This window comes from Archocentrus centrarchus, unplaced genomic scaffold (genome assembly GCF_007364275.1).
Source record: "Archocentrus centrarchus isolate MPI-CPG fArcCen1 unplaced genomic scaffold, fArcCen1 scaffold_24_ctg1, whole genome shotgun sequence".
NCBI classification, from domain to species: Eukaryota; Metazoa; Chordata; class Actinopteri; order Cichliformes; family Cichlidae; genus Archocentrus; species Archocentrus centrarchus.
The window spans coordinates 858,593-870,713 of record NW_022060254.1 but is presented as its reverse complement, the minus strand read 5'-3'; the positions used below and the strand labels follow the sequence as shown (position 1 = coordinate 870,713).

The window sequence follows — 12,121 nt, the reverse complement described above, 5'->3', positions numbered from 1 at the left end:
TATGCTTTTAATTGTTCCTCTGTCACTTTTTGTCAGGCCAGCTCAGTGCAACTAGATGTCTGTGCCATCTTTATGAGTATAATATTCCAAACCAGGCTCAGTGTATCATCTACAGTCAGCACCAGGTCCAGCTGCTGAGAGGCAAAGGAGACAGAAGAAAGGAGGGAGAAGTGTTGGAAGCCGTCAGCCAGCTCTACCTCTCTCTGGGCACAAAAAGGTGTGTGTATGACATTCACTCACCTTATATGCAGTAGTGAAATACAATGTGTGGTTTAGAGCAGGGTGTATTCAAGTATAAAAATTAAAGCCATTTCTATGTTAAAGGCTGTGTACTGTTTGGTATCACTGCAATGTTTCTTTTTGGATTGTGAGAAAGTTTTGCTCCTTGTTTTATTCCTCTGAAAAGTTAGTATTACAATTTTCTTGGTGTTATTTGTTATTACCTTACTACCTTTTCCTGCTTCTTATTTAAAGTCCTTCATTTTACTGTAGGTTATCCTTGGGGTTGAGTTTCAGTATTTCTTGGTTAGCCAGTGTTTATTTGGAGGTAAAAGCTTGTTTTGAGTTTGACCCCTGCCTGGGTCATACATAATAAACAGCCACATATGACACAGGCTGTGCCTCTCACCTGGAAAACCCTCACAGACTTAAATATCTGTACTTGTGTGCACAGGTGTGTAACTGAGTGTGTAGTTCTTGATCTTAGGTCCTGTTGATCTTGTATAGTTCTAGACATTCCAGAATCCATGTGTGAGGCATCGACTCAGAGCCTTTCTTGTAGTCAGTCCAGGCGGTGCACGGGTTGTTCAGCCTGGTCTTACAGTCTTGAGTGAGTGGCTGGTGATTCCTCCACTGTTATCTTCTTTAATGCCATGCCGGCACAATGCAGAGCAGCTACCTAAACTCCCACAGAGGTTGATTATCTTGTTAATAGTGTTACATCCTCACTACATACATACCTGGATACTGTGGCTCTTCTGAAAAAGAAGGCAAGAAATCAGAGACGCTTGACTCCTGGGTATTACTCTCAAACATGCACCTTAAAGCAGAAAATGCACAAGCTAGAGAAGAAATGGCATTGCACTCATTTAGAAGATCCAAACTGAAAGGAGTTTTGTCGAGCCAAGTACTCCTTTAACCTGAACTAGCAATGACTGCATGAGTTTCTTCACAGATATAATTTTAATCATAAGAGAAAAATTATTCACAGCCATCCCATATATGTGTCCTTAAGTACAGCAACTGTAATAACTGCTGATACTGATGCCTTTTAGAACCCATTCCTACAAGACTGCTTGAAGAAGTTTCATCATTAATTAATGCTTTTTAAATGTAATTAATTCGTTTTTATTAACAGGCCATGTGTCACAGGCTTTAAGGTGGCAGTAATTAAACCATTATTTAAAAAGCTCTTGCTTCAGCCAGCTATCTTAGCTAATTACAGACCAAAAATTACTGAAAGAGTAGAAAAGGTTTCTTTGAAGAATTTCAGTCAGTATTTCAAGTGCATCATAGCATAGAAACAGCACTAGTGAAGAATGATGAGTACGAATGATCTTTTGATGGCCTCTGACAGCGGACTTATCTGTGTGCGTGTCCTCAGTGCAGCATTTGATATTGTTGACCACAATATTTTCCTACAGAGATTAGAGCACACTGTTATTATTAAAGGAACTGCGCTACAGTGGTTTGAATTATATCTATCTGATAGATTCCAATTTATGCATGTAAATGGGGAGTCAGTGACGGAGTTCCACAGGGTTCTGTGCTGGAACCAGTACTTTTTACATCATACATGATTCCCTTTGGCAATATCATTAGAAAACACCATACATTTTTATTGCTATGCAGATGTTGCCCAGCTTCATTTATCCATGAAGCCAGGTGACACAAATCAACTAGTTAAACTACAGGCATGCCTTAATGACCTCTAAAAAAACCTCTTTATTTAGCTTCTAAATTCAGACAAAATTGAGGTTATTGTACTTGGTCCTAAAACATGGTGTCTAATCAGATACTCACTCTGGATGGCATTACCTTGGCCTCAAGTAACACTGTGAGGAATCTTAGATTTATTTTTACTTAAGATATATCCTTCAGTGTGTAAATTAAACAAATATGTAGGACTGCCTTCATTCATTTGCGCAATATCTCTAAAATTAGAAACATCCTTTCTCAGAGTGATGCTGAAAAGCTAATTCATGCATTTATTACTTCTAGGCTGGACTATTGTAATTCATTATTATCAGGCTGTCCTAAAAGCTCCCTGAAAAGCCTTCAGCTGATCCAAAATGCTGCAGCTAGAGTACTGACAGGGACTAGAAAGAGAGAGCAGATTTCTCCCATATTGGCTTCTCTTCATTGGCTCCCTGTTAAATCTAGAATAGAATTTAAAATCCTTCTCCTCACATACAAGGTCTTGAATAATCAGGCCCCATCTTATCTCAAAGACCTCATAATACCTAATTATCCTTATAGAGCACTTCGCTCTCAGACTGCTGGCTTAATTGTGGCTCGCAGAGTTTTCAAAAGTATAATGAGAGGCAGAGCTTTCCGTTCTACTATGGAAACAAGCTCCCAGTTTGGATTCGGGAGAGAAATGCTCTCTTTACTTTTAAGATTAGGCTTAAAACCTTCCTTTTTGATAGTGCTTATATAGTTAGGGCTGGATCCGGTGACCCTGATCATTAGAGATGATTAACCTCTGGCTCTTTCTTCCGTACTGTGTCTTGTGTCCTGTCTCTTTCTCTCTCTGCTCTCTTCTCTTTCCCCTCACCCCCAACTGCTCATAGCAGATGGCTGCCCCTCCCTGATGGCAGCCTGGATCTGCCATTGCTGTCTTCCTGTTAAAAGAAGAAGAAACCTACTGTTGCAAAGTGCTTGCTCATAGCGGGGGGGGGGGTCATATAATTCTTTGGGTTTCTTACGGTCTTAATCTTACAATATATGTTGTATAGTATATGGTGTTGTGATTTGGTGCTTTAAAAATAAAATTTTATTAAATTTAGTTACCATTTTGGACTTTCCCTTCCATATCTGCTCTAGTTGCTCCTGTTACAATGATACAATGTTATTAATCGTGCCCAGTAAATCAAATAATCAGGTCAGCCTATGTACAATTAATCCAATCCTTAAGACAAATGGTCATGGCATTGGATCTGCATGATGCCATACAAAGGGGATAACCTAATATGGCCATCTGAGGAACACAGCTCTGGCTGTGGGTACAGCAGCCCCATCCATCTGCTGTTAAAACCTTCTGTTTGCAAGGTGCATCCTGATGTGCCTTACAGAGTTGAGGTGAAGTAAAACACATGACATGATTAGATGGATGTTAAAACAAACCCCCCACCTTAGTCAAACTTACAATTAAGAGAAAACAAATACAAACACCCCATAAATGCACATCACAGTTTACATATTCACTTCCTGCTTCAACCGGTTTTGTCGTGCAATCAAGAATTATCTGCAGCATTTCAGGTGCACTCACTTTCAGTTTACCTTTCAACTAAAATTATGTCTGAATGATTTCAGGGCGTACCAGGCGGCTCTCGATCACACCAAAACCAGTCTGGGTATTTTCATTGACCTGGGCTGCAAGGAGAAGGAAGCATATGGCTGGCTGCAAGCCGGGAAGATCTACCAGCTGCTGGGCCAGATTGAACTGGTGGACATTTATGTTCAGGTCTGATACCAGTTTTGTTAGTTGTAGTTATATAGGTATGTGGAACTTTGGAACTGCCATAAAGTTTTAAAGTACCATAAATTTCTAGTAATGATTCTCTGAATTGCAAGTATATATTGAGAACCGATGTTTCAATTGTACTTCTGCTGCCCTTGAGTTAATGCTAAGTCACTTCCATTTTGCTATTTTTATGCCTCTGAGTCAGTGACAACCATCATGAATATTTCTCAAATCCTTCAGCAACTGTTAACTTGGACTTAAGGTTGGACTGATTAGAATTTAGTGGTCACAGGTCAGTGTGACCACACAATGTAGGTTTTAGTCATAACACAAGATTTCATATGTTAATAATGACAAAATTTCACACAAATGTCTCATAAAAAGAGGCTCATAGGATAAAATAATTAAGGTGTAATATTCTAAAGAACTTGAACTCAAAGCTGGACGCAGCAGGTTGGTGAATATAGCATGACTGCTGAATTGTTAAATGTTATCTTGAAGTTATGGGGCAAGTCATTTTTAATGGCGTACCACAAAGCAGAACAACAGATTTTATTAAAATGAGGAGGACTATGCCTTGCTGGGTTAATTAGTGATTCTAAATTGACTGTATGCGTAGTTGTCTCTCTGGTTTAGGCCTTTGATGGATTGGCAACCTGTTCAGGGTGTACGCTCCTTCTCACCCTGTTAGAAGGATACAGTAGGACGCTGCCACAACATGACTTAAGTCAGATAAGCAGCTATGAAAATGGATGGATGGAAGAGCAGTCTTTACTGTTTTGGTGATTTCAGCATTGGCCCAAATGCAACTCATTTAAGGGTCATGCATTGAAAGCCTGTATTTGCTGGTATTTTCAGGCAGCTCAGGATGTGGCTTTGAGCACCGGAGAAACAAGCTTCATCCTGAAGCTTCTGGAAGCTGCAGGAGACATTTTCTTCAACAGCTGCCAGGACCGAGACAAGGCTATCATCTTCTACAGGGTACTGAATATTAGAACAGTGCTCATGATGTTAATCTAAGCAATTCTGATGTGGGATTAGATTATTTATCTGTGTTCTATAATAAATTGATCACATTATCATATATTGATTGTATTACAGCAATTCTTCCAAAATTGGTGAAAACTAAGAGAAAAGCCCACATTAAAATAAATGTTAATTACCCTAAACAAATCCCTATATATCTTCATGTCCACCACCACATAGGACCGCGCTCTGCCCATCGCAGTGAAGAGCAGCAGCATTCGTAGCAGACTGAGGTTGTGCAACAAGCTCACTGAAGTGATGCTCTCTCTCAGGCTGTATGAGGAAGCAGTGGAGTTTGCTCAAATTGCAGTTGATATCAGTAAGACCCTGGGTAAGCAAAACCAGCACACACCAAGCGCTTTTCTCTTCGAACCTTGCACTGTACCAACAAATTTTCTGGGAGCACTTAGGTTATTTCTTCATCTGCAGCAGATGGTACAGTTTAAAGTATTGTAACCGTAGGTGTAAACATATTAATAGTTGATTATTTTTTTTTGTTTGTTTGTGGGGGGGGGGGGGATAGTCCAGTCTTGAAGTAATATGCATGAATTAGCTTTTCACTCTGAGAAAGGATGTTTCTAATTTTAAAAATATTGCACAAATGCAAAAAAGCGGTCCTACATATTTGTTTAATATGTGCATTGAAGGACAAATCCTGGTTAAAAATGACTTCTCACAGTGTTACTGGAGGCCAAAGTAATGCCATCCAGAGTAAGTATCTGGTTTGACACCATGTTTCTAAGATTTGTGGGGCCGAGTACAAGAATTTCAGTTTCATCTAAATTCAGAAGTAGGAGGTTAGATTAGAGATTAAGCTGGGTATTATCTGAATGAAAATTGATGCAATGCTTTCTAATAATACTGTCTAAGGGAAGCATGTATAATGTAAATAGAATTGGTCACAGAACCCTGTGGAACTTCATAATTAACCTTAGTGTGTGAAGAAGACTCCCCATTTTAATGAACAAATTGGAGTCTATTAAATAAATATGATTCAAACCACTACAGTGCAGTACCTTTAATACCTATAGTATGCTCTAATCTCTGTAATAAAATGTTATGGTCAACAGTATCAAAAGCTGCACTGAGGTCCAACAGGACAAGAACAGAGATGAGTCCACTGTCAGAGGCTGGAAGGAGATCATTTGTAACCTTCACTAATGCTGTTTCTGTACTGTGATGAATTCTGAAACCTGAATGAAACTCTTCAAATAAACCGTTCCTCTGCAGATGATCAGTTAGCTGTTTTACAACTACTCTTTCAAGAATTTGAAGGAGGGAGGTTGGAGGTTGCCCTTAGCTAAGACAGCTGGGTCAAGTGATGGCTTTTTAAGTAATGGTTTAATTACAGCCACCTTGAAGGCCTGTGGTACATAGCCAACTAATAAAGACAGATTGATCATTTTAAGATTGAAGCATTACGGTCACTTCTTTGAACAGTCTTGTAGGAATGGGGTTTTTGATTGATAGTAACTATTGAAATTAGTTCAGAAAGATCAATCAGAGAGAAAGAGTCTAAAGAAATATCAGTGTACTGAAAGTAGCTGAACATAAAGACATGTCTTTTGAGATTTTTATGAATAATTATTTCTCTAATGGTTAAAATTTATTTGTGAAGAAATTCATGGAGTTTCTTCAATCAGTGACGAGTAGTGATGAGGGCTTTTTTTATAGAGCGACAAACTCTTTTTCCAGGCTCTTTCTCCAACTTACAGGTTATCTGCTTTAAACTGAGCGTTTGTGAATTATACCACGGAGTCAGGCACCTCTGATTTGAGGCTTTCCTTTTCAGAGGAGCCACAGTATCCAAGTCGTACGCAGTGAGGATGTAAAACTATCAACAAGATAATCTACCTCTGTGGGGAGCAGAGTTTAGGTAGCTGCTCTGCACATGGCACGGAAGAGCATAATACTGGAGGAATTATATCCTTAAACTTAGTTACAGCACTTTCAAAAAGACTGTAATAAAACTTATTCCTCATTGTTGTGTAGTCTATTAAAGTGAAGTAAAGTAGATGTTATTAAGGAATTATTACACAGGAGGGGGTTTTCTGGAAATACTCTTAAATGTTTACTTTCTGTGTCATATGTCAGAATAAGATCCAGAGTGTGATTAAAGTGGTGGGTGGGCTCATTTACATTTTGAGAGAAGCCAATTGTGTCATGTAACCGCTGTGTGGCAGGCAGAGTAGGACCTCAATGCAGGACTCTGGAGACAAGGCTTTAACTCAGAAACTCACAGCTTTATTGCTGAATACACTGGACTTAACAGAGCTGGATGGGAGCCAGCAGAACAGACTATAAAACTCAATCAGAAATATATATGGACAGGAGAGCACACAGCAGGAGGGAAGCCAATGACAACAATGAGGAGCAATGGAAAACATAGTGTGTGTACAACTTTTTATTAGTTTTGCTTGATTCTTTAAGCAAATTGTATCTCACTCTGTTTAAAAAGTATAGTTTAAGTTTTTTTGTACATCTATCTTTGTACAGAAGACAGGAGGCAGAGCTGGAGGTGGTAGAGTAGAAGATGTTAAGGTTTTCATTGGGAGGAACCAAGCTGGACAAGATTAGAAATGAGTACATCAGAGGGACAGCTCAGGTTGAGTGGTTTAGAGAGAAAATTAGAGAGGCAAGGCTGAGATGTTAGGACATGTGTGGAGGAGGGATAGGGATATACTGGACAAAGGATGTTAACTATGGAGCTGCCAGAGAGAAAGAAAAGAGGAAGACCACAGAGACGATTCATGGATGTAGTGGAGAAGGATATGCAGAAGGTTGGTGTGACACAAGATAATGCTAGAGATGGGGTGAGATGGAGGCAGATGATCTGCTGTGCCCCTAAACAGAGCAGTCGACAGACGTCATCTTTGTACATGTGTACGTGCTGTGGTTGGTGTCTTCCTAGTGAATTTTTATTGGTGTATCTTTGAAAACTCATAGTTCATAATATTTGAAAGTTAAATTACACCATTATTTGATAACCCACATGGTAATAATAAGTTTTCATGTAGCTTTTGTACAATTAGAGGTGCTCTTCTCCTTCCTATATTTTTATTTTCAGTGTAATTCACTTGCTAATTAAAAATGAATTTGCCTCAGAACCATTACTCTTTTTTTTCATATCAATATAACAATAAAATCATAGGGACTTCTTTTGGTTCAAATACTTTGGTGATGTGTGATGATAAATGATAATAAATCTAATATCATCACAGCCATAAACAGCAGGTAGGGTTAGACTACAAAATTAGCTCCTATGTGGAGACTCAGACTCCAGTGCGAGTGACAACTTAAAACTGGTAACTACTAGCACAGTTTGAAGTCCTGTGCTACAGATGAATACCTTTGTGTTTGCACACACAGGAGAACGCCTGAATGAGCAAGTGGCACACCATCGTCTGGCCTCTCTGTACCATTGTCTGGAACAGTATGAACTGGCTGAGCACTATTACCTGAAGACCCTGACCCTCTGTCCAACACCTCTGCAGTTTGATGAGGAAACACTGTACTATGTCAAGGTGTACCAGACACTGGGAGACATTATATTCAGTGATCTGAAGGTAATGGATTAGATTCTGTGTTTTAAATCATTTAAATGTGAATTTGATGTATGATGTAACTGAATCCAGATCTTGCTCCTGCCCCTACAGGACCCTTTCGATGCTGCTGGATACTACCACCTGGCTCTCGCTGCAGCCATGGATCTGGGCAACAAAAAGTCCCAGTTGCAGCTGTGCACCCGACTCGCCACCATCTATCACAACTTCATAATAGACCGGGAGCTCTCTCTCTTCTTTTACCAGAAGGCAAGAGGATTTGCTGCAGAGCTGAATGTGAGAAGGATAAATATCTCACCAGATCAGCAATATGGCAGCACCTCACAGTACAAGACTACGGGACCATAGGAGAGAGAATGCATGAAGAAGGCGATGTCCAGCAGATGATATTTTTTTGGTACAGAATAGTCATGGATTAACTTTGGGTAAATTTTAAGGAACTGACTTAAGATCACAAGACAAATCAAATTTTTAAGACATTCCATAATGATAATGACGAAATCACAGGTATCATGACGTGAGATGTTAAGGTACTAGTGTCCTCAAAACCTTTAAATTGTTTTACTGATTTTGTTTTCCATTTTTTAAAATGTATTTTTCTGTTACCTTGAGGTCAGCGTGTTAAAATGAGACCTCCCAGATGCAGTAATGATCATATAATTTCAGAGGAACCCATATAACCAGGTATTGTATTTAATCAGTATGTGGAAATAATTGATGCTACTGAAAGTGGTCCAAGGCTGAGTCACACAACATGTCACTGGGACAAATGTAATTGGACTTTTACTTCCAAAATATCCAAATTAGTTCCTCACTTTACAGCTATATGGGAACAGCTGTGAGCAGGTGTCTGCTGGCTCTAATCTGTTCACTATTAAAGCACATTTAATGTAACTTTCTACTGTACACTCACTCCTTCTTTGTTTTGACATATATGTAGGTACCATCATGGGCACAAACCCACTATGCTAATAAGTGTGAATTGATAAATCATGGTTTAGGGACATCCAGAGTGCAGTCCATAAACACTTTTGCCCCAGTGTGGACAAGTGTAAAGCCAACTTTAGCTCCACTTTCCAGTTTTTAATTGTTTTCCCCACTGAACTTAATCTAGACAATAAAATGAAGCAAATATCGACCTAAATAAAACAATAACTGAAACAGGGAAATGCAGAGACATGAGCTTTACAGAAGGATGACATTGGAAGATGACATGAAGGGAAACACTAAGGGGGGGGCTAACAAACTAATTACAACCAGGAACCATGAACTAAGAACTAAATACTTCAGACACAAAGGAAATGCATGAAAATTGTGTATGTAAATGGTAAACTAAGAATCAAAACAGGAAACACTGTAATAAGAATTAAAAATCAAAAGCCCAGCATTGTGATGAAAATCCAGCAGCAGTAGAAAACAGTGAGAACAGACTGCAAAGTAAGCCTGTGGAAAATGAGGGAGCTTTGGTCCCACACTTATTCTTGTGCATTCAGCAGTTTAGCTTTCTTCCATACCAGAAGACATGTAAATAATTAAAGGGTAAAAATGGGTGACTTTTAGAATACACTATGCTGCCAAAAGTATTCAGTCACCATCTTAATCATTGAATTCAGGTGTTCCCGTCCCTTTCATGGCCACAGGTGTATAAACCAAGCACCTAGGCATGCAGACTGCTTCTGCAAACATTAGTGAAAGAATGGGTCGCTCTCAGGAGCTCAGAGAATTCCAGTGTGGTACCGTGATAGGATGTTACCTGTGCAACAATTCCAGGTGTGAAATTTCTTCACTACTAACTGTTCCACAGTCAGCTGTTAGTGGGAGTATAGCAAAGTGGAAGCAATGACAGCAACTCTGCCATTAAGTGGTAGGCCACGTAAAATCATAGAGCGGGGTCAGCAGATGCTGAGGGTCATAGTGCACAGAGGTCACCAACTTTCTGCAGTCAGTCACTATAGACCTCCATACTTCACGTGGCCTTCAGGTAACAGTGAGTAGAGAGCTTCATGGAATGGGTTTCCATTCCTGAGCAGCTGCATCCAAGCCTTACATCATCAAGCGCAATGCAAAGTGTTGGATGCAGTGGTGTGAAGCACTGGACTCTAGAGCAGTAGTGACGTGTTCTCTGGATTAATGAATCACGATTCTCCACATGGTGAGCCAATGGGAACGGTACCTGTCTGACTGCATTGTGCCAAGAGTCACGTTTGGTGGAGGGGGGGTTATGGTGTGGGGTCGTTTTTCAGGAGCTGGGCTCGGCCCCTTAGTTCCAGGGAAAGGAACTCTTAATGCTTCAGAATACCAAGACAATTTGGGACAATTTGATGCTCCCAACTTTGTGGGAACAGTTTGAGGATGGCCCCTTCCTGTTCCAACATGACTGCACACCAGTGCACAAAGCAGGTCCATAAAAACAAGGCTGAGCCAGTTTGGTGTGGAAGAACTTGACTGGCCTGCACAGAGTCCTGACCTCAACCTGATAGAACACCTTTGGGATGAATCAGAGCAGAGACTGTGAGCCAGGCCTTCTCATCCTACATCAGTGTGTGACCTCACAAATTCTGGAAGAATGGTCAAAAATTCCCCCCAAAAAACACTCCTATCCCAGCTGTCACAGGGCAACAGGCAGGGTATGGGTTGCAACTGCACAATATCTATAAAATTAGGAGCATCCTGTCTCACAGTGATGCTGATAAACTACTTCATGCATTTATTACTTCTAGGCTGGACTATTGTAAATTATTATTATCAGGCTGTCCTAAAAGCTCCCTGAAAAGCCTTCAGCTGATCCAAAATGCTGCAGCTAGAGTACTGACAGGGACTAGAAAGAGAGAGCAGATTTTTCCCATATTGGCTTCTTTTCATTGGCTCCCTGTTAAGTTCAGAATGTAATTTAAAATTCTTCTCTCACACAAGGTCTTGAATAAACAGGCCCCATCTTATCTCAAAGACCTCATAGTACTGTATCACCCCAAAAGAGCACTTGGCTCTCAGACTGTAGGCTTACTTGTGGTTTCTAGGATATTTAAAAGTTCAATTCAGTTTTATTTGCATAGCACCAAATCACAACAGTCTTCTCAAGGTGCTTTATATTGTAAGGTACAGACCCTACAATAATTACAGAGAAACCCAACAATCAAAATGACCCCCTGTGAGCAAGCACTTGGCCACAGTGGGAAGGAAATCTCTGAGATGTCTGATTCTTAGGGTTTTGAATCAGGGCCTGAAGTAGTTCTCCATGGTGTCGTGGGTGTATGAATGTAAACAGGAATATTGCAAGGGGTATGGTAAAAACAAATCTGAAAGAACCCACAGCACACAACAAAGAAAATTCCTGCTTCACAGGGGAAGAGAAAAAACAAACTGTTATATAGCAATAATAAGAAACTGATTCAGATAAGACAGGAGTATAATTTCTGTACATAAAAAGTGTGAAAATATTTGAAAAAAGAGTTATTGAAACTGAATTTTAGAGTATTTGAGCAAATTATATGCACTTAAGTTATGGAACATACATACAGTTGTTTGTGTTATATACAACCCCCCCCCCCCCCCCCCCCCCCCAAAAAAAAAACAGAACCAGTAATGCTTGGGCTAAAAATTTAGCTGGAGATATGCAGGACTGGGAGAGCTGTAACATAGCATTAAAACAGAGTTTATTGTTCAGTGAGGAGAGATCTGAATTTGTGTGTGTTTTATACATAAAAAAACATAAAATAACGTCATGCTATATCCAAACACTCACTTTTGCCTCAGCTGCACCCCAGTCATCCTCACGCAGAGATTTTTAAATAAAAAAAAAAAACAATCAGACTTTGAAAATAAACACAAAAACATTTTAAACTGTGTT

The 12,121-nt window shown here is 39.7% G+C and overlaps 1 protein-coding gene across 2 annotated transcripts in view; it reads left to right on the top strand.

Moving 5' to 3' along the window:
- The window catches only part of sh3tc1 (SH3 domain and tetratricopeptide repeats 1), a 32,355-nt gene extending 23,230 nt beyond the window's left edge, over positions 1–9,125 (top strand). For both annotated transcript variants that reach the window (XM_030723299.1, XM_030723298.1), the window contains 6 exons: positions 37–217; positions 3,535–3,685; positions 4,544–4,666; positions 4,892–5,042; positions 8,081–8,277; positions 8,368–9,125. In XM_030723299.1, coding sequence (XP_030579159.1) covers positions 37–217; positions 3,535–3,685; positions 4,544–4,666; positions 4,892–5,042; positions 8,081–8,277; positions 8,368–8,622 — 1,058 coding nt within the window. In that variant the 3' untranslated portion in view covers positions 8,623–9,125. The remainder of the gene's footprint in view (positions 1–36; positions 218–3,534; positions 3,686–4,543; positions 4,667–4,891; positions 5,043–8,080; positions 8,278–8,367) is intronic.
- Positions 9,126–12,121: the final 2,996 nt, after the last annotated feature.